General features: G+C 33.6%; 1 protein-coding gene across 4 annotated transcripts in view; it reads left to right on the top strand.

Moving 5' to 3' along the window:
• Positions 1 to 25,000, top strand: part of LOC137652082 (uncharacterized) — a 405,633-nt gene that overhangs the window by 349,124 nt on the left and 31,509 nt on the right. For all 4 annotated transcript variants that reach the window (XM_068385300.1, XM_068385291.1, XM_068385292.1 and 1 more), the window contains 2 exons: positions 8,514 to 8,657; positions 21,782 to 21,893. In XM_068385300.1, the coding sequence (XP_068241401.1) occupies positions 8,514 to 8,657; positions 21,782 to 21,893 (256 nt within the window). The remainder of the gene's footprint in view (positions 1 to 8,513; positions 8,658 to 21,781; positions 21,894 to 25,000) is intronic.

Raw genomic sequence — 25,000 nt, 5'->3', positions numbered from 1 at the left:
GGGTCCATTCTTGTTCCTTGTCATTGTTGACACTAACATCGTAATTAAGGATCTCTGAAGAAATATGGGAACTGATGTTTTCGGACGATTTAGTTATTATGGCAAACTCAAAGAAGAACCGCAAGCACGGTGTTAGCAAGGAAAAGATCCGTAAAAAAGGAAAGGGTTGAAGATGAGCAATAGAAAGACATAGATAAGGATTAGTAGTAGAGAAGGGCATGCAGAAGTAGCCATTCAAGTGGAAGATGGTACAGTGCTATTACAGAACAATGAATTTAACTACTTAGGATCAATAATAACAGAGGAGAGAGGTACTGAGAAAGCAGTGTGACAGAGTGAAAGAAACATGGCGAAAATGCAGAAAATTAACTTGACTGATCAGTAGTTTACTGATCGCGTTTCCATTTTTTTTTATTTAATTTCTTCTTCGTTTTTCTATAGAATTTGCGTGCTTGTGGTTTAAGAATTTCTCGTTGTAGAAATGCAAATTTTCCTGGAGGCTTTTCAGCTACTTTTCAAGGTTTATAAATTTATGTGTTCTACTAACATTCAATACCGTTTTTTATTCTCTCTCTCTCTCTCTCTCTCTCTCTCTCTCTCTCTCTCTCTCTCTCTCTCTCTCTCTCTCAAAATCAGCTCTTTCAGGACTATAAATAATATTCGTTCCACCAGATTTACTGTTGAATACCCTCATTCCAACGTGATAAAATACGACCTCGATTAACCTCTTGAAATTTAATTTTCTCGTACAGATTTCCTTGGTCTTTCCCTTGGCGACAAAAGCCTTTGTTTTTCTCAGTATTCGCATAATTTATATTTTTTCTGAAACATGAAAATGCATTTTTCTGTTTCAATGGGGATTCTATCTTACCTTATTCCGGACATCATTTTACATATCATTTAATTGCTCGTCTTTTAACTTTATTTTACGTCAAGATAAAAGGCATATCTACATTTTAACCGTTTTGTCCCGCTGTTTACATTTTTCCTCAACCATCGTCTTATTAAGTTTTCTAGGTAGTGTAGGCTCTTTTGTAATTTCGTGTATTTTTGTCGGGGGGCGGGGAGGTAAAAGCAACATCTCACTTGATTTTGAAAGACGGTATCACAAGCTTTAAAAAAGATAAGGGTGGCATTTTTTCTGCAGCGCACTTAAGCTATAATTCCAGTGATGACGATGAAGAAAAAAGAGAGGAGTCTCCATCCCGTCCTCCCCCACCCCCCAAAAAAGAATCAGAACTAATCATGTTGGGCAATTCTGAATATATCATTATGTTCTTAACTTGTATCTTTCTAAGTGAAATCTAGGCTGAAGAGGAGACCTATGTTCTCAGTTCGGACCAATGAAATACGTACAACCTCAGATGACTTCAGAGTGATCTAATACATTTCGATGGAATAGGAAGCACCCTTATTAATGTTTATCAAAATAAAAGAAATATAGAATCCGGCGTTTATAAAGTACCATTAGGAGATTGTGAAAAAGTCTACGTTGGACAAACAAGCCGTTCGCTACCTCAAAGATTTACCGAACATAAAAGATCTGTTAGAGATTTAGGGCACCAGATTAACTGGAGTGAGTCGTCTTTGCTTCCTGGGGAAACACTTATTACCTGTCCTATGTAAGCATATTCATTACCAAACTCCAGTGACTCGTCCAAAACTCTTACTTGCTTCCTCTCTGCATTTTCATTGAATATTAACTTAGTTTTACTCATATTCATTTTCAGTTCTATGTGTCTGCTTTCTCTATTCAAATCTTATATCATTTTTGTAATACCTCCCACGGGTCACTAAACACAACTGTGTCATCAGCAAATCTCAAGTTGTTAAGGTATTCCCCTATTAATATTAATTCCTACATTCTGCCAATCAAAAGTCATAAAAACTTCTTCTAGACATGCTGTGAATAATTTAGATATTTCCTCATTCTCTTTATGTAGTTTTAGGATTGCTGTACTTTCTGCATAGCTATCATCAAGTGTTCTAACTTAATATTATTCTATTCCTTTGTTTTTGAAGGGATTTCATTACTACTGATGTTTTGACAGAATCAAAAGCTTTCTCACACTCTATCTATCTATCTATCTATCTATCTATCTATATATATATATATATATATATATATATATATATATATATATGTGTGTGTGTGTGTGTGTGTGTATGTATGAGAAGAGAGAGAGAGAGAGAGAGAGAGAGAGAGAGAGAGAGAGAGAGAGAGAGAGAGAGAGAGAGAGAATTCTAGTATGATACTAACTACAAAAACATATGTATCAATGGTTGCATAAACAATGAATCTGCACATTATCAAGTCGAAAGTTGAGCTTTTTCCGGTGGAGGAGTATCAATTATTGACTTTCGAGATGGATGAATGTTTGTCTTGGAAGAGGTCACACCCTTTTTTATGTCTGAGTTTGAAGAACTACGTAAGTGTACTTAGCTCGATTCGAAGCTGACGTTTATTCATTATTAATTGCACTACGGACATGAAAGGATACGTTCCAGTAAAGTAAAAATCAAGATAAAATGTAACGAGAAGAAAGGTCATAGAAATATTTTTTTTTGCCTTTATCTTCCTTTTTTTTAGCTTAAATTTTGACATGCTATTCATACCATTACAGAAAATGTAATTTTTTTCAGTTAGTTTTGGATATGTGATAAAATTTTAATTCTAATAATAATAGTGAGCTAAAAAAATTTAATAATAATGACTTTGGCATATTCTAGAATTAAAGCAATTCCCACAAAACCAAAATAATTACTATGTTTAATACTAATTATCCCAAAAATTATTATTATTATTATTATTATTATTATTATTATTATTATTATTATTATTATTATTATTATTATTATTATTATTACCAGCCAAACTGTAACCCTACTTTGAAAAGCAAAACATTACAAGCTATTAGTAACCTATTTGAAACGTCATTGCCTAGCAATCTGTTGGACGGGGGTTCGATAGTTACTCTGCAACCTTACTATCCAAGTGAGCTAGGGATTCGGGGTTTTGGGAAGTCTATATTTTTCCCTGTCCTAGCCTGATGCAGAGGGGCTTGGGCGTTGATCATTTGTATATATAGCCAGTCTCTTGGGCATTGTTCTGCTAGCACAGTGTCACTGGCCGTTGCTTCTGTCATTCATGAGTGACCTTTAAATCTTAAAGCTAGAGTCCCAGCGTGGAAAGCATCCGACTGGGGATTGCAAACGGAGAAGAAAAGAATAAACTAATAGACTAAAAACAGAAATCAATATATATATATATATATATATATATATATATATATATGTATATATATGCGTGTATAAATATGTAACATATATATATATATATATATATATATATATATATATATATATATATGCACATATATGTATATATATAATATATATATACACTATATATATATATATATATATATATATATATATATATATATCTATATATATGCACATATATGTATATTATATATATATATATATATATATATATATATACACACACACACACAGATAAGTATTGAGGGATACTAGTGATAACCTTCGTAACCAAAATGCAATAGCACCATGTTTGATTATTGAAGTTAAATCAATTCAGCGATTTGATTGGGGAGAACAATACACAGTTTGGTCAGTTGGAATGAAACTGCTTAAATATACTGTACATTTATTCGATTTTCTAAAATTAAATATTAATTTATTCTATTATAATGACTCCTTTTGCAGCGATATTTTTATGCAAGTGTATATTCCTCTTCCTTCTCAAGAAAGTAAATGAAATATCAAAATAATCATTGCCAAAATAAAAGTAAATAAATCAAGGCCAAGGGAATTTCGCCACTGAAGGATTGGTCAGGAGAGTGCATTTTCTTTAAAAAAAAAAAGTTAGATATCATTCTAAGGATATAGACAGGGTCAAGCATTTCTACAAAGAAAATTTCTCATACATTGCACATTTTATTATTATTGCGTTTCAGTCAGATCACGCTCATTACAATGTCTTTCAAGTATATATATATATATATATATATATATATATATATATATATATATATAAATATATATATATATATATATATTAACAGTAAATTTTAACCGTTATAAATGCCATGGCAATGAATTTCGTCAACTTGTCCACTGATTGCAGTTGTTGACTAGCATTCTACATGAGCCAAATATGAAGTTCAACCATTCAGTCGCTGGTAAAAACACTGGATGGATAAACTTTGCTTTAAACATTATCGACACGTAAATACTGTATCAGTAAACACAAAATGCGTGATATTACTGTTTTCATTAAAATATTTCGCTCCAAAGATCCAGGTCAGAGATCACGTTTTCGTTCTTGGGATGGTTAAAAGGTTACAATCAATGTCAAGAGAGGTTTGAACGGTTGGCTTTACACTAAACCTTTAAATGGGATACACCACGGCCAAGTTGAGAGAGAGAGAGAGAGAGAGAGAGAGAGAGAGAGAGAGAGAGAGAGAGAGAGAGAGAGAGAGAGAGAGAACTTTTATTAGCAAAAATATAAAAGAACGACTTGACTATGACCCTCAGTAAGCGTTTACTGCAAAAACTTCATTTAAGGATTATTTGGTAGATAAGCAATCTGCTTAAACGATAGTTAATAAGTGGTAATGCAAGCTCAATGCTTCGCCCTGCATGCTCCACCAGTTATTAACTATTTGAAGCCCCAACCTACGCCGATTTATACCGGAAATATAATGAGAATGAATAAACAACATCCCACGCTGAGACACAGTACAAATTGTCACGTGTTTGTAAACAAGTGATATCTTTGTCCTCTCTGCGTACATAACATGAAAATATATTTGTCATTTGTTATAATTAGTCAGGAATTTTGAGTTTCTTTTGACTTATTGGACAATTTTCCTTCTACGAATGAGCTTACGGATACAGACCTTTATATGTGTTTGTACTCCAAATACAATAACAACAAATGCAGCCGTCTCTAGTCCACCGCGGGACAAGGCCTCAGATATGACTGGGGTTTGGCCAGTTTTCATCACCACGGTGGCCAACTGCAGATTGGTGATGGTGGCTTATTTTTATTGATATATATATATATATATATATATATATATATATATATATATATATATATATATATAGAGAGAGAGAGAGAGAGAGAGAGAGAGAGAGAGAGAGAGAGAGAGTATATATATATGTATATATATATGTATATATATGTATATGTATTAGGGTTTATTTGTAACATATATAACAGCCATATATCATATATATATATATATATATATATATATATATATATATATATATATATATATATATATACATATACATATACATATATATATATATATATATATATATACATACATACACACAAACATATATATATATATATATATATATATATATATACCCCTTTCTGTGGGGATACGGTACCTTAACTTGGTGAAAGGGTTTGTGCATCGCCTTGATCAGCAAAGCTATTACTATTCAGGGTCACCCATACTAGGATAATTTACTGTGTTTATGTAATTACTTTCCTATTTTGTTTTAGAGCATGTATCATTTTCATAACACAATCTTCATGTTCAGCAGTAAAGAAATCCGATCACATGTAAATAAATGACCGTGTTGCTGACAGCAACCATGACAGTCTTCGTTTACTTATACGATAATGGTGTTATTATAATATAAGTGAAACTGAGCAGAATTACTAATTATTCACAATACTCCTCGAAATACCGACGAAATATAACCGAATATGAATTGTTTATGAGAATAGAAATATCACTAAAGTAAAATAAAAATAACAGTATGGAGAAGAGATAGACACATACAGTACACATTGATGATCATCTTCTATAACAACGTATAGGTAAATAGTAAAAGTATAATGAAATTTCAGTATTATTTGAACAGAGGTAAAATCTCAGAGCGAAACCAGCTAATCCTACTGACATAACAAATCCGACATTAGTTTTTTTTTCTTCTCATAAACCTAATTGTGGAGTTCTCCATAAGTTTCTATCACAAATTCACAAGATTTAGTCATTATTTTATTCAGGTAAAGTATTGCAGCTAAAACGACTGACAGAATTGATTTTCTCTTAATTGGAATAGTCCATTAGGGCCATTTTTTGCTCTTACAAATTAAGTTGTCAGACTTATTCCCTTTTTCACTTCACAAACTATCTATCTATCGATCTATCTATCTATATATATATATATATATATATATATATATATATATATGTATATGTATATATATATATATATATTTATATATATACATATATATATATATATATATATATATATATATATATATATACGTGTTAGTGTGTTTTAACATCTCTAGCTTTTGGAATGGCCTAATAAGAACAGAAAGAAAGATTGCCAAAAAATGTAACCAGTTGAGGCTACTAGAAAACAAAATGCAATGATCACAAATAAGTAGAAATAGATGCTGAGGAAAGGATCTACGAGAAGTTAGTTTTGTAAAGAAAAATTCCAAGACGTAGCGTAATGAATCAAATTCCTCTTTTGAGTTCCTCCTAATCTATCGTTTCCCAGCAACAATTAGCTGTGAAACTGCGGGCTCTCTCGATATCCCCTACTCCACTCACGAGTGCTTGTTGCTTCATTGGGTTGCAAGGGGATTATTGTTCTGTCGGAAGAGTAGCAAAATAAATTTACTAAAGATGTAGGAAATGGAGTAATTCCTTCAGAATTGATTATGAGTAGCCTGCATCTTGGACTGGTGGCTACAGAAGCTGGTTATGTGCTATAAATAAACATGTCCTTACCTACTTGGATTTGATATCCATGCAGTTGATTTTCCATACAATATATATATATATATATATGTGTGTGTGTGTGTGTGTGTGTGTGTATATATATATATATACATATATATATATATATATATATATATATACATATATATATATATATAATATATATATAGAGAGAGAGAGCGAGAGAGAGAGAGAGAGAGAGAGAGAGAGAGAGAGAGAGAGAGAGGAGAGAGAGAGAGAGAGAGAGAGAGAGAGAGAGAGAGATATTAGGGGTGACAGGGATCATGCTCGTTGAGATAATACAACTACTAGTGTTATTAAGCCTTTTGACCGGCCAGACAGTACTACATTGGATCTATCTCTCTGATTACGACTTATTTTCCTGTGCCTACACATACACAGAATACTCAGGCCTATTCTTTACATATTCTCCTCTGTCCTCATACACTTGACAACACTGAGATTACCGAACAATTCTTCTTCACCCAAGGGGTTATAGCACTGTAATTGTTCAGTGGCCACTTTCCTCTTGGTAAAGGTAGAATAGACTCTTTAGCTATGGTAAGCCGCCTTCTAGGAGAAGGACACTCCAAAATCAAATCATTGTTCTCTAGTGTTTGGGTAATGTCATAGCTTCTGTACCATGGTCTTCCACTGTCTTGGGGTAGAGTTCTTTTGCTTGAAGGTACACTCTTCTATCTTATTTCTATTCCTTTTTTTTTAAGTTTTATAGTTTATATATGAAATATTTATTTCAATGTGGCTACAGTTCTTAAAATATTTTAATTCAACTGTTCATGGCTTCTCTTAAAGTTTGTTTATTTCCTTTCCTCACTGGGCTATTTTTCCCCGTTGGAGCTCTTTGGCTTACAGCATCCTATTTTTCAAGCTAGGGTTGCAGCTTAGCTAATAATAATAATAATAATAATAATAATAATAATAATAATATAGATAACTGCCATAAAAAAAAAGGTGCCGTTTCATGTTCACTGCGAGACAAAGGCCTCAGACATGGCCATTTTCATCACTAAGCTAGCCCCTGAGGATTGGTAATTTTGGAGAATTTAGTCTTATCGGTCACAGCAAACCATCCTAATATGGGTGAACCTGACTAGTGTAACTTATCTGATCATAGCGATACACAAACCCTTTCACCACAATAAGGTATCCCCACTCAGAAAGGGATATATATATATATATATATATATATATATATATATATATATATATATATATATATATAAATGTATTTATACATATATATATATTTTATATATATATATATATATATATATATATATATATATATATATATATATATATAGTATTTACTGTAGTAACTTGACACGAGAATATAAATTACATTCTTTCGAGATGTTGTTTCACCTCTCTTATTAGTTGTTCAATGAATTTAAGAGCGAGAAGAATGATATGGATCAGAAGAAACTATGCATCCCTGAAACAATTGTTATAAATAAGTATGAAATCTGAACTGACTTTAGCATCAATATTGGTTTATTTACGTTATGTCATTAATTCTGAAATTCATTGTCTATTTGGTTATCAAACGATGACATATTTCAATCTGTGACGATAAATACCTTTTTTCAAATATTCTATTTTCTTTTCGTTGATTAGGTTGACTAAAAACGGTAATATTTTCATATATGTTCCTCTACTTAGAAAATACAATCTGTTATTTTATCATCCCACCAGATGCGCTATCTCTTGATGCCCCTTCTGCGTCGAGCTCGAAGTGTCGTGCCCCCTGAATACCTGCCCCACACGCCCCTCCTGGTTCGAGCAACTCCTTCACTTCGTCTTCTGCCACGCCCAGATGCTACAACTCTCATTCACACGGTGAGGCTATCTAGCATCAATGTTACTTTTCAAAGGTTATCTTTGAAAAGTTCTAGGAGTCATTACAGCACTTAACCCAATAGATGCTACACACACACACACACACACATATATATATATATATATATATATATATATATATATGTATAAAAATATATGTGTGTATACACACACACACACATATATATATATATATATATATATATATATATATATATATATATATATATGTATAAAAATATATGTGTGTATATATATATACACACACATATATATATATATACATATATATATATATATATATATGTATATATATATGTATATGTATATATATATATATATATATATATATATATATATATATATATATGTATGTATGTATATATATATACGTGTGTGTGTGTGTGTGAAAAAATTAACTCACTAACTTCCTTTAAGGAAAGTAATAATGAGAAATAATAATACTTCGGAATACAATGAGCCTAAAATAATACTAAAACACTGATTATGCAACTCAAAATCAGAAATTCACTTATTATTCATTAGTCGCAGGATTAATTTCTCATTCTCCTATCAATGATTTGAGGTTCTAACAAATAACCCTCCCAACTTACTGTACCTCAAAAGGATAAAAGGACCCCGGCACGAGTCTGCTTTATGTGACTAGTGGTAAGCTTCCCTTATGGCAGGAACTTGATCAATGTGATGTTTAAACGTGGCAGATGGGGATTTTCATGAGGATCCACTAAATAAATAAAAAAGACTAAGACGATATAGTCATAGCCTACACTTTATAACCACCCAGCAAAGTTAATATGTCTAGGAGAAAATATAGTCTACGGAAGATCCAAGAATCAATTATCTTTTATTTTTAAAAGTTAATGGCCGCAATACTATGGTTCTTTCATATTTCAGGGGTGCCTCCTTAGTTTTCCTGCCTGACGAAAGTTGGTAATAATATTGTGTCCCAGCAAAATACAATCCCACCCCCCACCCCACCAATAATTATTCGTCTCTGAATTGTTATTTCCTCCAATGCAAGGGTTTATGGCAGTTTCATCTGAAAGCACAGTTTTGAACTTTTTTGGTAACATGAGGAATAAATTTTTCCTCCTCCCGAAGTTTTAACAAACTACATTATTACTCTATGTGGATGGAAGTTTTTTTTTCTTTTTTTCTTAAAATGAATATTTCATTCTATTTACTGCTACTGTAATTCTCTTCCGACTTCTCACTCTCATGAGTTTAATCTACCATCTAACATAGGGTTGTACCCTATTATCTAATTTCTGGCGGGACTATATTTTGTTATCAGTTTTCCCATGAGTTAAAAAAAAAACAAATACTACAGTACTGTTATCATTATCCAAAGTAATGGTGTAGACCCTGAAGAAAAAAGATGATACACGCCCTAAGACCTCAGCACTGAAAGTAAGTCAGCGCAGAACAATATCATAGTAAAACAATTAAGATAAATAAAACAAATACAACCTCGAATCAGACTCCATTCCACAATCTAAGAAAATAAATTAGCACTAGCATCAAATAGAAACTCGGGAGTTACAGTTAGTGTACTCAAATTCATGATTAGGAATATCATTCCACTGCGTAGTAGTGAGCCTCTCATATATACATATACTGTATATACTTTACTATGGCTGCTTTTCCGGTCCCATACAGCAGGAGTACCCTACTCTCTACAGGACCTCCGCTGTCGTTTTACCTTGTTCGTTCAGAGTATTTATCGTTTCAGATCACGTATGGTTCATTTACTGTTAAATCGTCACTGTTGTATGATTTTTTAAATAAGAAAGCCTTAATGTCTTCAATCATTCGAATGTTTCGTGAGAGCTTATTATATAGTCTCGTGGCCGCATATTTAGAGGTTTTAGAGCCTAAAGTAGACATATATCTAGGTTCCAACAGTTTGAAGCCATTTGTAACTATTCTCGTGTCGACACGATTTGTTGGCTGCGCAATATGTAGCAATTCTCTTGAGTATTTTGGACGACCGGTTCTGATAACATGGTGGGTTATTGTACTTATTCTAAATTCAATTCTCGCTTTAATCGTTCAGCCAGTGTAAATCGATTAGTATAGGGGTGATCCTTTCTCTAGGTGGGACACCTTTTATCAATCTTGCTCCTCTGTTTATTATGTTTTGTAATTTCTTGAGTTGCACTTTTGGTAAATTGTAATAAATTTAGATAGAGTTGCAGTAGTCAATCCTGGTAATAACACAGTTTATCACAAGTTTCTTTACAGAATTTCTGTCCAGGTACTTTTTTATAAACGCAATATTTCTCAGATGATAACCAGCAGTTTTTATTACATTATTTATTTGGGCATTTAGAGACAGGTTAGAGTCAAGAAATATGCCTAGATCTCGAACTTTACTAGATATCGGCAGTGAGTTATTATTTATGTTCATTTGAATATCAGCCAAGTTTTTCACGCTGTTTCTCTTACCCACCACCATGAATTCGGTTTTGTTCTCATTTAATCTTAGTTGTTTAAATGTCATCCATTCTCTAACACTATCAAGGATTCGGTTTAGAGTTTCAGTAGTGTCATGTATATCATTTATGGAGAAGTAAAATTGTGTGTCATCTGCAAATAGTTTGAACTTCACGCCATGCTTTTGTAGCATTTCCGATAGACCAATTGTATAGATGCAGAATAAGATTGGGCCAAGTACACTCCCCAGGGGTAACCCCTCTGTTTAAGGGTTCATATGATGAATTAGAGTTTCCAATTTGTACACAGTAATTTCTACCATCTAAGTAGTCTTTTAGGTATTCGAAGGCTTGATCTTCAACGCCGATGGACCGTAGATCATTTAGTAGCAGTTCATGCACAGCTGTATCAAAAGCAGCACTGAGATCGAGCAATATTGAGATACCACATTTATTTTCATCCATCATTTCCAGCATATCATTTACAACAGAGCAGATGGCTGTCTCCGTAGAGTATAGATTTCTGAAAGCAGATTGGTTGTCAGGCAAAGCTTCTATTACTTCTAAGTGATTGACTAGTTGTTCAAGACTTACATATTCAAGCCCTTTTGAGACAAAGGATAGATTTGAAATAGGTCTATATGAGCTTCATTCCTGGTAGTCCAGTGCATTTTTCAGAACTAGTGTGACTATGGCCATTTTCTCAGATTTAAGAAATTTACATTCATCAGTGCTAGCATTTGCTATTCTCATTATTATTTCAGCTAGACTAGAAAAGTCTCTCTCTCCAATTACTTCAGATATTGGCATAGGATCGATCGCGCAGTTTGTTTTCTTTGCTCTCTTGATAATTCTGGTGATGTCATCTTGTGTTATGTTGTTGAAGGCGGATTCACACGAGCCGTTTTCTTTCCGACAGGCTGGCCGTCAGTTAAACCGCGTCTAGCTTTCTTATGTATATTAAAATGCAACTGTTCACACGATCCGTCAGGCTGACGGCGGCCCTCAGTCGTCAGCCGCCCGAGTCGGCTCGGCTTCCTTTCCAAAAAACCTTGTCCGGTTTGACGGCCGTTAGTCACCCGTCCCAACCAACGGGTTAATGATGTTTCGTGTGAACGAGGGCCTGTATCGTACCCGTTCATTTCGTGGCCTACAACCTCGACTTTTCCTCATACTATAGTCATAAAAATTAGAGTTAGTTTGTTATTGACACCATGTATGAGAGGTTAATTGAACTTGTTCAAGGGTATGAGGAGATGTTTGACATGGCAAACAAGATGTATATAAATAATTTACATAAAGAAAAGATATGGAAAATGACTGGAGATGCATTAAATAAAACATGTGAATTTATCATAATTTTAATATTCTTGGCATGGTGCATAAAGTATAATGAAGAAGCATAACTTATTTTATCAACACAGTTATCAACCAACATCTTATAGTGTCAAAACTATCGTAATTTACTATGTCCTCGCGTGACAGAGTCTAAGTAAACAATGAAAACCACGCGCAGGTAAACGGAAAAGGAACGCCTTGTGTGAATGTACAACATTTTGATGGCGGTTAGCCACTGCCAGCCTGTCGGAAAGAAAACGGGTCGTGTGAATCGGCCTTAAATCGAATCATTTTTGTGTGTGCCTGGTGTATCATTAATTTGATGTTGAGTATTTACAAAGGACCTGGATATATTTACAATTTTGTTTTTAAAGAATACTAGAAAATTATTTGCTAGTTCCTGGTCACTGTATCCACCAGGTAGCTTCTTTTATTTTACATGTCCCATTATACCATTCAGGAGACGATATAACTTATTTATGCCTGTTGCTGCTTCGAGGATCTTTCTCTTATAAAATTAACTTTTTTTCCTTCTTAGTAGGTAGTTATATTGACACGCAGCAGTTTTGTATTCTACCCAAGTACTTTCAGTTTTTAACCTATTCCACTTCACTTCTTTACGTCTTTTTCCCCTCTTTTTTCATCAAAGTCTCTCCATCAAACCAAGGAGATTGGTCTTTTACAGTTATAGTCTTTTCCATCGGTGGGCACATGATATCACATTCACTTTTACTCACTTTATTATAAGTGGTCGTAAGACATTTAACACATTTAGTTCCCAACAGACGGTGGTCATCATGATCACAGGGAATGTTGATAGCATCATTTATTTTCTTTGTAACTTCTTCAATAAATACGGTAGGAGAAAAATTTGATTTATGTCTAAATTTTATTTTCTTTATTAATGCACGTTTCTGTAGAGGTAGACTAAACGTAATAAGTTTGTGTACTGGGGAGATAGTACATTTCTCTTCGACTTTTATATCAGATACAATATTATTCATGTCATCACTTCGAACTAAGTCTAACGTATACCCAGTTAAAGCAGTTGTACAGTCGACATTATTCACTAGTCGATATGATTCTAGTAACTCACTAAATGCCAAAGCGTCAGGATTTGTTGCGTCATCCATCCAAAAATGGAAGTCTCCACAGATAACTAATTCGTTTTTCTCCATGATAATCATCTCAATGAGAGCACCGAATTCTTCAAAAAAGATACTAGTGTTTGTTCTAGGAGGTTTGTAGATTGTTACAAAGGATATTCTTCTGTTTTTTTGGCGTAAATTTTATTTCTATATATTCAAAGTTTGTTACACTAATTCTTTTCAACATTTTGAGATTTTAGTAACTTTTATGAATAAAGAGTCCAAGTTATATAACCATGTTTCAGATAACGCTAGCATATCCAAATATTTCTCGTTTATCAATTCTCGAATTTGAACAGTCTTATTACCTACAGATTATATATTTACATGGTCACACGTACGCACACACACACACACACACACACACATATATATATATATATATATATATATATATATATATATATATATATATATATATATATAAGAATGACAGTTGCAATTACTTGCACATTTAGTCCTACTTGGTATAGGTTGAAATCATAAATATCTGAATGCAATTGTGATCAGAATTATGAAATAATCTATTCTGCATTCACGATGAACTACTGTAAATGAAAGCAAAGAAAAACCAAAATAAAAATTCCCACGCATAACACAAAAATAGCCTTTAAAAACGGCACACGAAAAGACTTATTAGTTCTTCGCAAAACTTTGTAATGACTAAAAGTAAAAAGCAACCCATATGTAAAATAAATGTTTTGAGCTTCGTTCTTAATAAATTATGAGGAGGCCTCAGGAAGGATGATTTATCACTGTGTCTGATTTATTGGTTTCGTTCGAGATCCTTTGATTTTTATTCAACGTCAAATGAGGTTTCATTTACTTGTTTGTTGGAATTTAGTGTACCGTGAACTAAACTGAAACAAATATGTTCCATTGAAGTATACCGTTTGCAGTCTAGTGCCTCTTGTAATGATCGCATTTAGTTAATGTCAACCCGGCCAATGGGAATGAAATAATTTAGAACATGTCCTATGAATACATTCATAATTGCACTTACAAATCATACGAATGATGGGGATTACCTTCATAGGGTATCACTAGAAAGTCACAAAAACTATACTGTCGGAGTACATTCATAACTTTAATTGTCAGCGATTGGTAAATTCTGATTTCACCATTATTATCATTGCACTGAGCGAGAGATCATTTGCTCGTCATTCGTGAGATGTAACTTATTATTATCTAAGAGTAACAGTAGATGGCAGCTTTACAAACCTTAGTTCTAATTTTGTTATTTATAAACATGGAGTTCTTTGTTAGTTGCATATCTTTTATAAGCTAAAACTATATACAGTACATGAATGCATATTGTGGTTCACAGAGTATGAAAATGAAGAAAGTGCCTTATCCTGTTTAGACTGACATAGACCACCACCAAAATTTTCCTAATTAACACAAATTTTGTGATGAACAAAACCTCCTGCCACTTTTGAGTCAGAACTAACCTTGATCATTATCCATTACAGATTTAAAATCTCATACACGGGGGTTATGTAAATTAAGCTATAAATCAGTTGGTATTTGAATATAGGGGGCATCAAGTAAGCCTGAGATTTCAGTTTATTTAAGTATCAGTTTATTTACAAAATTATGTTCTTATAATGATCTGAGAGATATTTTTCTAGCCACGCAACATGAAAAAAAAAACTGGTTATCATAACGATTATGCCTTTCCGAAGACCTCTAATTCCAATTTCAGTCTACCCAAGGTCTGATTATGATACAGAAGTGTAAAAATTAAGCATACTAATAATCAATCATTTCATTCCTCCATAATATAAAATATCAAAAGATAACTTTGCTTCATAAACTGATTCATAATTATTTGTGAAATTATATTTCGAAGACTGACTCTACTTCAACAATTGTAGTTGACATCAAACTGATAAAAGCAGTGAAATGCTATTTGAAATTCATCTGACTCTTTGATATCGCCCATCTTCAATAGAGAAGTTTTAATCCTATGTTTAGGGGCAGATCAGTTGGGAAAATAAAATCTACGGATGAAAAATACCAGAAACTATTGAATTTAATTCACGTGATGACATTAAGATGATTAAGTAGTAGGCTGCCCAAGGCACCATCCACCCGTTGAGACACTATCACTTGAGTTACTTTGTCCTTTGACTCGTCAGACAGTACTACATTGAATCCCTCTCTCTGGTTACAGCTCATTTTTCCTCTACCTACACATACACGAATAGTCTGGCCTATTCTTTCCACATTCGCCTCTGACCTGATAAAACACTGAGATTACCAAACAGTTCTTCTTCACTCAAGGGGTTAACTACTACACTATAGTTCTTCAGTGACTACTTCCCTCTTGGTAAGGGGAGAAGAGACTCTTTAGCTTTCGTAAGCAGTTCTTCCAGGACAATAAAAAATCAAACCATTCTTCATTAGCCTCTGTTTTGGAGTAGAGTTTTCTTGCTTGTGGCACACTATCCTATCTTATTTTTCTTCCCTTTGTTATTTTGGATTTTTTTAGTGCATATACAAAACATTTATTTTAATGTTTTTACTGTTCTTAAAATATTTTCTTTCAATTGTTCATTACATCTCTTAGTTTATATATTTTCTTATTTTCTTTCCTCACTGAGCTACTTTCCCAGTTGGAGCCCTTGGGTGTATAGCATCCAGCTTTCCAACTAGCAATAATAATAATAATAATAATAATAATAATAATAATAATAATCTCTTATACATGGAAAGAAAGTTGAAAAACACTTTACATGGAGCTATATTTTCAATCTATGGTTTCCGGATAAAATTTTTTCTTGGAGATCGGTTAAAATGTACATAAACATGGTCTAGCAATGTTGAATTTACTAAAGGCCAAAACAGCTCACTATGTGTTTTCGCGATTAAATAAACTGATGTTCATATCCTATATTAAAAGTATTGTTGAGATAAATTCTACGCATATCCTCAAACCCATTTCTTAATCATAATGATCGAAATTTTTGTTGATTAGAATAATATGATTATTCAGTGAAAAGGTAAATTTGATGTCTATGCATTGAGCCTAACAAGACATTCCATTGGTCTTGAGACCCAATGTCATTCTAATTCTTAAATTCTTGTATATTTTCTTACTATGCTGACTATTTGTAATTAATTTTAGTATGAATGAATGTACAGTTGGTTCGATAATAATGGGCTCGTTGATAGAGTATTTTCCAGAGCTTTGACAAATAACGATGGAAAAATTACCACTTTCTAATTTTTTATCGTACAGAGAGAGAGAGAGAGAGAGAGAGAGAGAGAGAGAGAGAGAATCATGAAGTTATATTATAATGATCCTTTTGCATATAACGAACTTGAATGCTAACTTTCTAAATCGTACTCCGTTATTTTGCATTTCATTTTCTTTTATCTCTCTCTCTCTCTCTCTCTCTCTCTCTCTCTCTCTCTCTCCACGCAACACCCAGTAACAGCATCATCCATATGCAGATTGCAACAGATTAGGCGTTCAATCACCCACACTCCAAAAGTAATTTTGTCTACCAGATTGAGGAACCAATAAATGGTAAAATAGCTCTTTTTCTTCTTCCTTCTTTAGCTGAAGGTTGAGATGAAAAGGGAATGGCAAGATTGTAAAAATGAGAGAAGAGGACGCAGGTAAATTATATTCTTTAGTGTCAATCAATAAGACTCTAGTTATTTAAGGAATACCTTTCAAAGTGAGTCATTCCAACTCCTCTCTCTCTCTCTCTCTCTCTCTCTCTCTCTCTCTCTCTCTCTCTCTCTGAATGGGTATTTTCAAAGGCAATATTTATAGCGTATGACCCTTTATTATCTACTAATAAATTCCCACACAAAAAATGACATGAGAAAAAAAAAATTTCCATTCTGGTGGCTGAAAGTCGATGATTTTCTTGTAGTTGGTAAACTCATGAGCATAAGGCTCCAATGATGACTAAAACCATCTTTTTTCCTTTCATTATGTGCGCATAATATCAGATGACTAAATCATTTTATGATAATGAGCTATAATCCATAGATCAGCGAAGTCTGTGATAATCATTAGTAATTAGCCCGAATACAAAGTGTCCAATCTGCATGTGTCCGCCATGTCAGTCCTGGCTACTGTCGAAATTTGCCAGCGTTGTCCGCTCATGTGCTGAAGCGATTAGGTTCGCCATTCACTGCTCGACCATGTTTAGGAGATGTGCTGTATAAACACATTCGGCGTGGTCCTTCCCGTCAGCTGTAAGTGATTCATCGCTCAAGTTAAATGTTCTTATTAATCAATCAGATGAAGATATCCAAATATACTGTAAATGCAAGGGTTTGGCTCGTTGTTTTGGCCATTATTTATTGACTATAAATTTCCAAAGAAGGATTTTCTCTTATTTGTATTTTAGTATATCGGGCCATATACAGGAGATCAGACTGTGTTTAGTTGTCCGAATTTCTTCTTTATGTGTGTAACTTTGGTACTGCTTGGCAAAAGGCAGTCTTATCCGGAGACGAATGATAAATTTCTACCTCTTTCTTTTCTCCCTATCCCTTACATTCACAAGAGCCTATGAGCGAAACTTAGCCCATATATCGTGCATACCCTATTTTCCATTTCAATAATCATTCACACAGAATTATCTTTAGTTGAAAATTTGTTTACACTGACACGAACAACCACATATATGCGCAAATACGCAAATACACCTAAGCCGAACAACAACGGACATAAAGGTAAATCCAGCTAATGAATAACAAATTGCTTCTCTGGAAACTTTGTGTTTTAGTTTACAGTACATCTAAGTGTTCGTAGACTTTAGACCAACTCAGAACTGTAGACCGCTACAGAAACCATAAGTTTAGGTAAGCTTGACCATACAACTTACTTAAACACAATAAGCGTTTTATTTTAAATACGGAAAGGTACTTTTTACTCACAGAAGATATAGTATTGACGAGATGGTTGAATTGTATGTTTTTACCAAAGCATATATACATAAGCAAATGACTACTTAAATGTCAGAGAGAGAGAGAGAGAGAGAGAGAGAGAGAGAGAGAGAGAGAGAGATAATACACTCGTTCAGAGAAAGGGTCTAATTCATGAACAAAGATCAAGACGTCATAGATAATTTGTTCGACATTAGGAGAGAGAGAGAGAGAGAGAGAGGAGAGAGAGAGAGAGAGAGAGAGAGAGAGAGAGAGAGAAATGATACACTCGTTCAGAGAAAAGGTCTAATTCAGGAACAAAGATCAAGATTGCATACTTAATTTGATCGACATTAGGAGAGAGAGAGAGAGAGAGAGAGAGAGAGAGAGAGAGAGAGAGAGAGAGAGAGAGAGAGAGAGAGAGAAATGATACACTCGTTCAGAGAAAAGGTCTAATTCAGGAACAAAGATCAAGATTGCATACTTAATTTGATCGACATTAGGAGAGAGAGAGAGAGAGAGAGAGAGAGAGAGAGAGAGAGAGAGAGAGAGATGATATACTCGTTCAGAGAAAGGGTCTAATTCATGAACAAAGATCAAGATGGCATACATAATTTGATCGACATAAGGTGAGAGAGAGAGAGAGAGAGAGAGAGAGAGAGAGAGAGAGAGAGATGATCTACTCGTTCAGAGAAAGGGTCTAATTCATGAACAAAGATCAAGATGGTATACATAATTTGATCGACATTAGGTATTGTCAGAAAATACTTTTTTAATCATTGTGTGTCTTAGAAGAATATAGCAAGAGCTAGCAACCATGTTTTGATGAAACTTGACTGATCTATCTGTTCTTTGACATCCTGTACAATACAGTTTCTAGGAAAAAAAGTGACTAATGATCAGAAAATTTCAGAGGGTAAAATACTTCATAGAATGACTACGTGTTTGTGATATCCTTAAGATTTCTGATAGCTTATAACAAATATTCACTAATAACTAAGTTTACCAAAACAGACCTTTGAAAGTCGACCGTCAAAGGCCCAGATCTCTGAACAGTAAGGATACTTATAGCAATCTGCATCCTTGTTGTATTTCTTTTCTTGTTGAACAACTCTATTAGCGACTATGCCATTCCAATTACATATACGCAGCTTGGCACTTGAGGGTCAAATGTCACAGCTAAATGACACACAACAATTCTCATATAATATTCTCTCAAAAGAGGCGGAAAATGGAAAATTCCATGTTGCTATTCTAATCCTATTTGCACAATTTTCCTTAACCATGGGTTAGCAAAGGAAATCTAATAAAAGGTTTTACGACAGTAAATGTTAAAAGATTAGATGTCAAATTTCATTTATTTTACTGTAAGAAAACACACAAATTTTATATTTAGTGGTGAGCTTACTATCGTTGTTTTAGGGACCTGAGTGTCAGCAATATCTGTTATTTTCTCAGAAGTCACCAATCCTTTTACTAACCAGGCCCAGCGTTGCTTAGCTTCACTGATCGAGCGACCAGACAGACAGCCAGAGCAATAGATAAATGGATGGATTTTTCTATATTGGTTGAGAGATCAATCCTCTCACACATATTCACGCAAACATAGCTGTAAGAACTTTGGGAGAGAGAGAGAGGAGAGAGAGAGAGGGAGAGAGAGAGAGAGAGGAGAGAGAGAGAGAGAGAGAGAGAGAGAGAGAGAGAGTTTTTCTTTTGAGAATGAACAGGACGACAAAATGATGATCTTAACCGCTATCTCGATATTCATTCATCTACATAAGTTATATTGAATTTTAGTTTACCCGAAATGAAGCGCGAGGAAAGACATCTCTTGGTGAGCATTGTAGCAATCACTATGAAAATCTAAAATGATACATGATATTCTTATTGAAATCCTCACATTTCTTTTACAGCCTTACGCGATCTTCACAATTTGATAACAATTATTAACCTACAACCAGCAGTTATTCAAACACTGTACAAAGGTAAACTATTTCTCTCGGATACACGTGAAAAGATTTCCTTTGTTCCGATTGTTTGCTTATCGAAGAGTATTTGCCCCTTCTATTATGAATTTCATTATCCTGCAAAGACTTTGCCTGTTTGGCATGTATACTCACTAGTGAGACTTTCGCATAAGATTACTGTTACTTTGTGATCTGGACGATAAGCCTATTACTAAAAATAACTGCCATCTGGGGTATCCATGCGCCATGAACTTCTCTCGTCGGGAGAAAGATGTCACTATCGTTTGCCATTGCAAGAACCGTAACGATGTCTTCCAACATATTATCGATTAGAATGCTATTGGTGAGAAGTTGGTAGGGGACATTGTTGCTTTAACAATGTTTTTGAACTGGTCGTCATCATGTGGACTCTTTTCTTTCACTGCCCTTAGATAGAACATTTTGGAAATAAAGTATTGATAATGGCGACGTAGTCCTACTATGGCGGATGTAAAGTATATAGTTCCAGGACCAGAAACGTCCACCGAGGCTGATCAATCCTACCCCTCCAACCGTGTGCCTAACCCACTTTGGGATTTCTCCCAAAATCATACCAGTTGCTGCCAGACATGAGACTAGACTCACCTATTAGACTTACCGAAGCTTCAGTAGGATTTTACTTAAAAACAGACAATCCAAGAAAAGATTGGTCATGCTTTGAACGAAATCCTTGGAGTTTTCTTCAAAAGAGAACACTAATGAATGGGTTGCTTAGAATAATTTTTCAGTTTATTCAGTTTGTTATCATGCACCGATTTGTGAAGATGTCTACGTAACAAATTGTTTTCCTCAAAATAAACATTTAAAAAAGAGAAATAAATATAACCATATATGTTTCTTATGTAATAGAAGAAATACCTTCATCCTCAAGGGCAAACATGAAAGAAAAGATTTATCCAGCATAAGCTCCGAATAGGTTTCCAGGTTCTATTATACCTGGATCGCCTTATTTCATCTGTTCATTAGGTATCATTGAGAACTTGTTATAATACAATTTATCAAAAACTGAAAAATTCTACCAACCTTAATTAAATTTAAAATCTTATTTAGGGACTATTTCAATTGATCTAACGTATGCAGATGTTCTTTGACAATAATGTTTTTTTTTTTTCTGATGGATTGGCAAAGTAACTTCTTAAAAAAAAGCCGAAGAAAGGACTTAGAATGATCGATCACCTCCATTGCAAAACTAATAACATATTCCTGATTATGTATCTCTGTAGAGGAGAACTCCAAAATATTTGAAGTAAACAAGTTGAGTCTAAATCTTCTCTTTTCCACAGGCCCGAAAAATTGTAACGCGGTCAGGCTTCCTGGTCAGGAGAGGTCACGTGACCATCATGGCAGGCCACGACGAAGCTGCTGATCTTTGGTTAGCAGCCAATTTCCTTACAGGTGAGATATTCTCAATTCGTGATATGTTTCCATTATCTATAAACATTCCATCATATCTCCTGTTATTTCTTACATTGACTAAATTTGGAATAGATTTATAATATCAGCGTTTTTTTTTTATTTTATTTTTTTTTTTTTTTTTTTTGCCAGAATAAGGATACTTTTAATTTGGATGACTGTATGTCTTCATGTATGCAAAATGTATAATATTAACAAACTTTAAACTTAGGACCTTCTCGCAGATCATATATTCTCTGTTGGATACTGCATATCTAGTCAGAATTGGAATCAATCTGCCAAATTTGGAAATATTTCGCCATTTATACGAGAGTTCATTGGGATTTTTGGTTCAATTATAGAATGGTGTAATATTAGTCAGGATAATAAAATTTGCATAATTGAATAAATCTTTGTAAATACACCATTTCAAATACAATATACTAATGGCGAAACTTCTATTATCTAAGTTGCAGATGCTGATGAAAAAAAAAAATCCATTTTCCTACTTTTGTCATATCACATAGCATAGGAGAATCCTTTCACTGGGTAGTTCACAGAAACACTGATAGTTGGTGAAATGATGAACTTGGTGTTTCTGCCGTAAGTTACTTGTTCGTACAGAATAAATGGACCAATTTTATATTTTAAACCTCTTTATTATATATTTTCAATATTGGAATATGCAATATAATCATAGCTCTCATTTTATTGATCATGTTAATAATAAGAGATTAGGGTAGAAACGTGTGTTTGATATATTTAGTCTGATAATTGGAAATGGAAGCCAAGTACATGTTCGAAGAAATATTGGAGAGCGAAGCTTCAACTCACTCCTTTTTTAAGTTTGTATTCACTCCTTTGAGTAGGGAAATACATGTTCCGTGTGCCAGAACATAGGAGCAGTGAGGTAATGTTTAATCGCAAGCGAAGCAAGCATATGGCACAGTAAAATCCAATAAATCATTAGCTCAATTAAGTAACGAGGTATTTGTTAAATACAATCATTGGACACTTGGAAACCACTCCATAGAAAATGGGATGAAAAATCCCATATCTGTGCATCCAGAAATCATAGCAAACAAAAGCTCCAGTATTTTGACAGTGTTTAATTACTGTTACTCGGTTTTGATTACGGTAACAGATTTTTTTTATTATGATGACTGTTTTTATGACGATGACTGACGAAAACAAAGTTTTAAAAAATCTAATGTAAATATCAACACAATTAGACAAGTACACTCTATTGTAAGCTGTTTCGAATGTAATTGATGAGGGTACCTAGCACAAAGCCATAGCTTTTCAGTTATGATAGTCGACCCTCACCCACCATAACTCGATACCTGTGGATTTCCACCAGCAATCATTATAATAAACGTTCAAAACACCGAAATACTTTATTCACCAGCCGTAATTTCTACAAATTATTTATTGCACCATTCTATAATCTTACCGGATTTTTATAATAGAATTTCTAATTTATACTTAGATCTCTCTCTCTCTCTCTCTCTCTCTCTCTCTCTCTCTCTCTCTCTCTCTCTCTCTCTCTCTCTCTCTCTCTCTCTCTGTATGCATCATCATCAGCCGTTGTTAGTCTACTGCCAGAGAAAGGCCTCGGACATGTCCTTCCACTCCCGTCTGTTTATGGGCCATGTCAGTCTATGCTCTCGAATTTTTTTAGCTCGTCAATCCATCATCTTCTCTTTCTTCCCCAGCTTTGTTTGCACGTTTTTGTCCATCTATTATATGCCATTTCCATTATATGTCTTGCCCATGTCCATTTCTTTTTCCAACATGTTCTTAGAATATCCTCTACTTTAATTTGCTCTATTATCCAAATTTCTCTTTTCCTATCTCTTGGTACTATTCCCATCATTATTCTTTCCATAGCACTTTGAGTTGTAACTAGCTTATGTTCTGAGGCTTCGGTAAGGCTCCAAGTTCTGATGCATAAATTAATACTGATTGGACCATCTAATTAAATACTTTTCTTTTTAGAGAAAGTGGCAATTTGTGTTTCATAATTCAATTTTGTTCACTAAAATGTCCTTATCCCATGCTTATCCTTTTAATTTTGGTCTCATGTCCAGGGGACATGATGTCTGCTTTTTCATTGAACATTATCTTGGTATTACTCATATTCATTTACAGTCCTACATTTTTACTTTTTTTCTATTCAAATCTTCTATTATGTTTTGCAATTCCTCCCATGATTCACTTAATAGGATTGTGATCTACAAATCTTAAGCTGTTAAGGTGTTTCCCATTAACATTTATTGCTACATTTTTCCCATTTAAATTCTTAAAAACTTCTTCTAGGTGCACTGTAAATAATTTAGAAAAAATGGGGTGTCTCCGTCTAACTCCTTTCTCAATGGGAATTTTTTCATTGTCTTTATGTAGTTTTAGGATTGCTGTACTACCTGTATACATATCTTCAAGGGTTTTAATATGAGATTCATCTATTCATTGTCTTTGAGGGGCTTTCATTACTGCTAAAGTTTTGACAAAATCAAAAACTCACATAGTCTATAAATGCCATACATAGTTGTCTGATGCATAATATAATAAGCATGGGAGGGTTCAACGACAATATTGATCTACATGGTGGTTAAAACCAGATGTGGGTAAGATCGTTACGCAACATATAAAGAGACAGAGCCAGATGAGTAATTTAAAGTTAGGGATAGTTGTCTGATGAAAAGGGACTCGAAGGATGGTTGGCGATCTGGTTAAGATTTTTAAATCAGAATAATTAATGGGTTGCTTGTGTGTAGAGGCGTTATTATGGATAGAGGGAATTCCTTTACATTCAATGCACATCCAGTATGATGACTGGAGCCTTCATGAGAATTTTACAAAAACACAATAGTTAATAAATGCAATTCAGGAACTTATATCTGCTATATATATACATACATATATACATATATATATATATATATATATATATATATATATATATATATATATATATATATATACACACACACATGTGTGTGCATATATATGTATGTATGTATGTATGTGTGATATATATATATATATATATATATATATATATATATGTATATATATATATATACATATATATATATATATATATATAT

This window comes from Palaemon carinicauda, chromosome 1, assembly GCF_036898095.1.
Source record: "Palaemon carinicauda isolate YSFRI2023 chromosome 1, ASM3689809v2, whole genome shotgun sequence".
NCBI lineage: Eukaryota > Metazoa > Arthropoda > Malacostraca > Decapoda > Palaemonidae > Palaemon > Palaemon carinicauda.
Note: the sequence above shows the minus strand (reverse complement) of the source record. Positions and strands in the feature narration are given on the sequence as shown.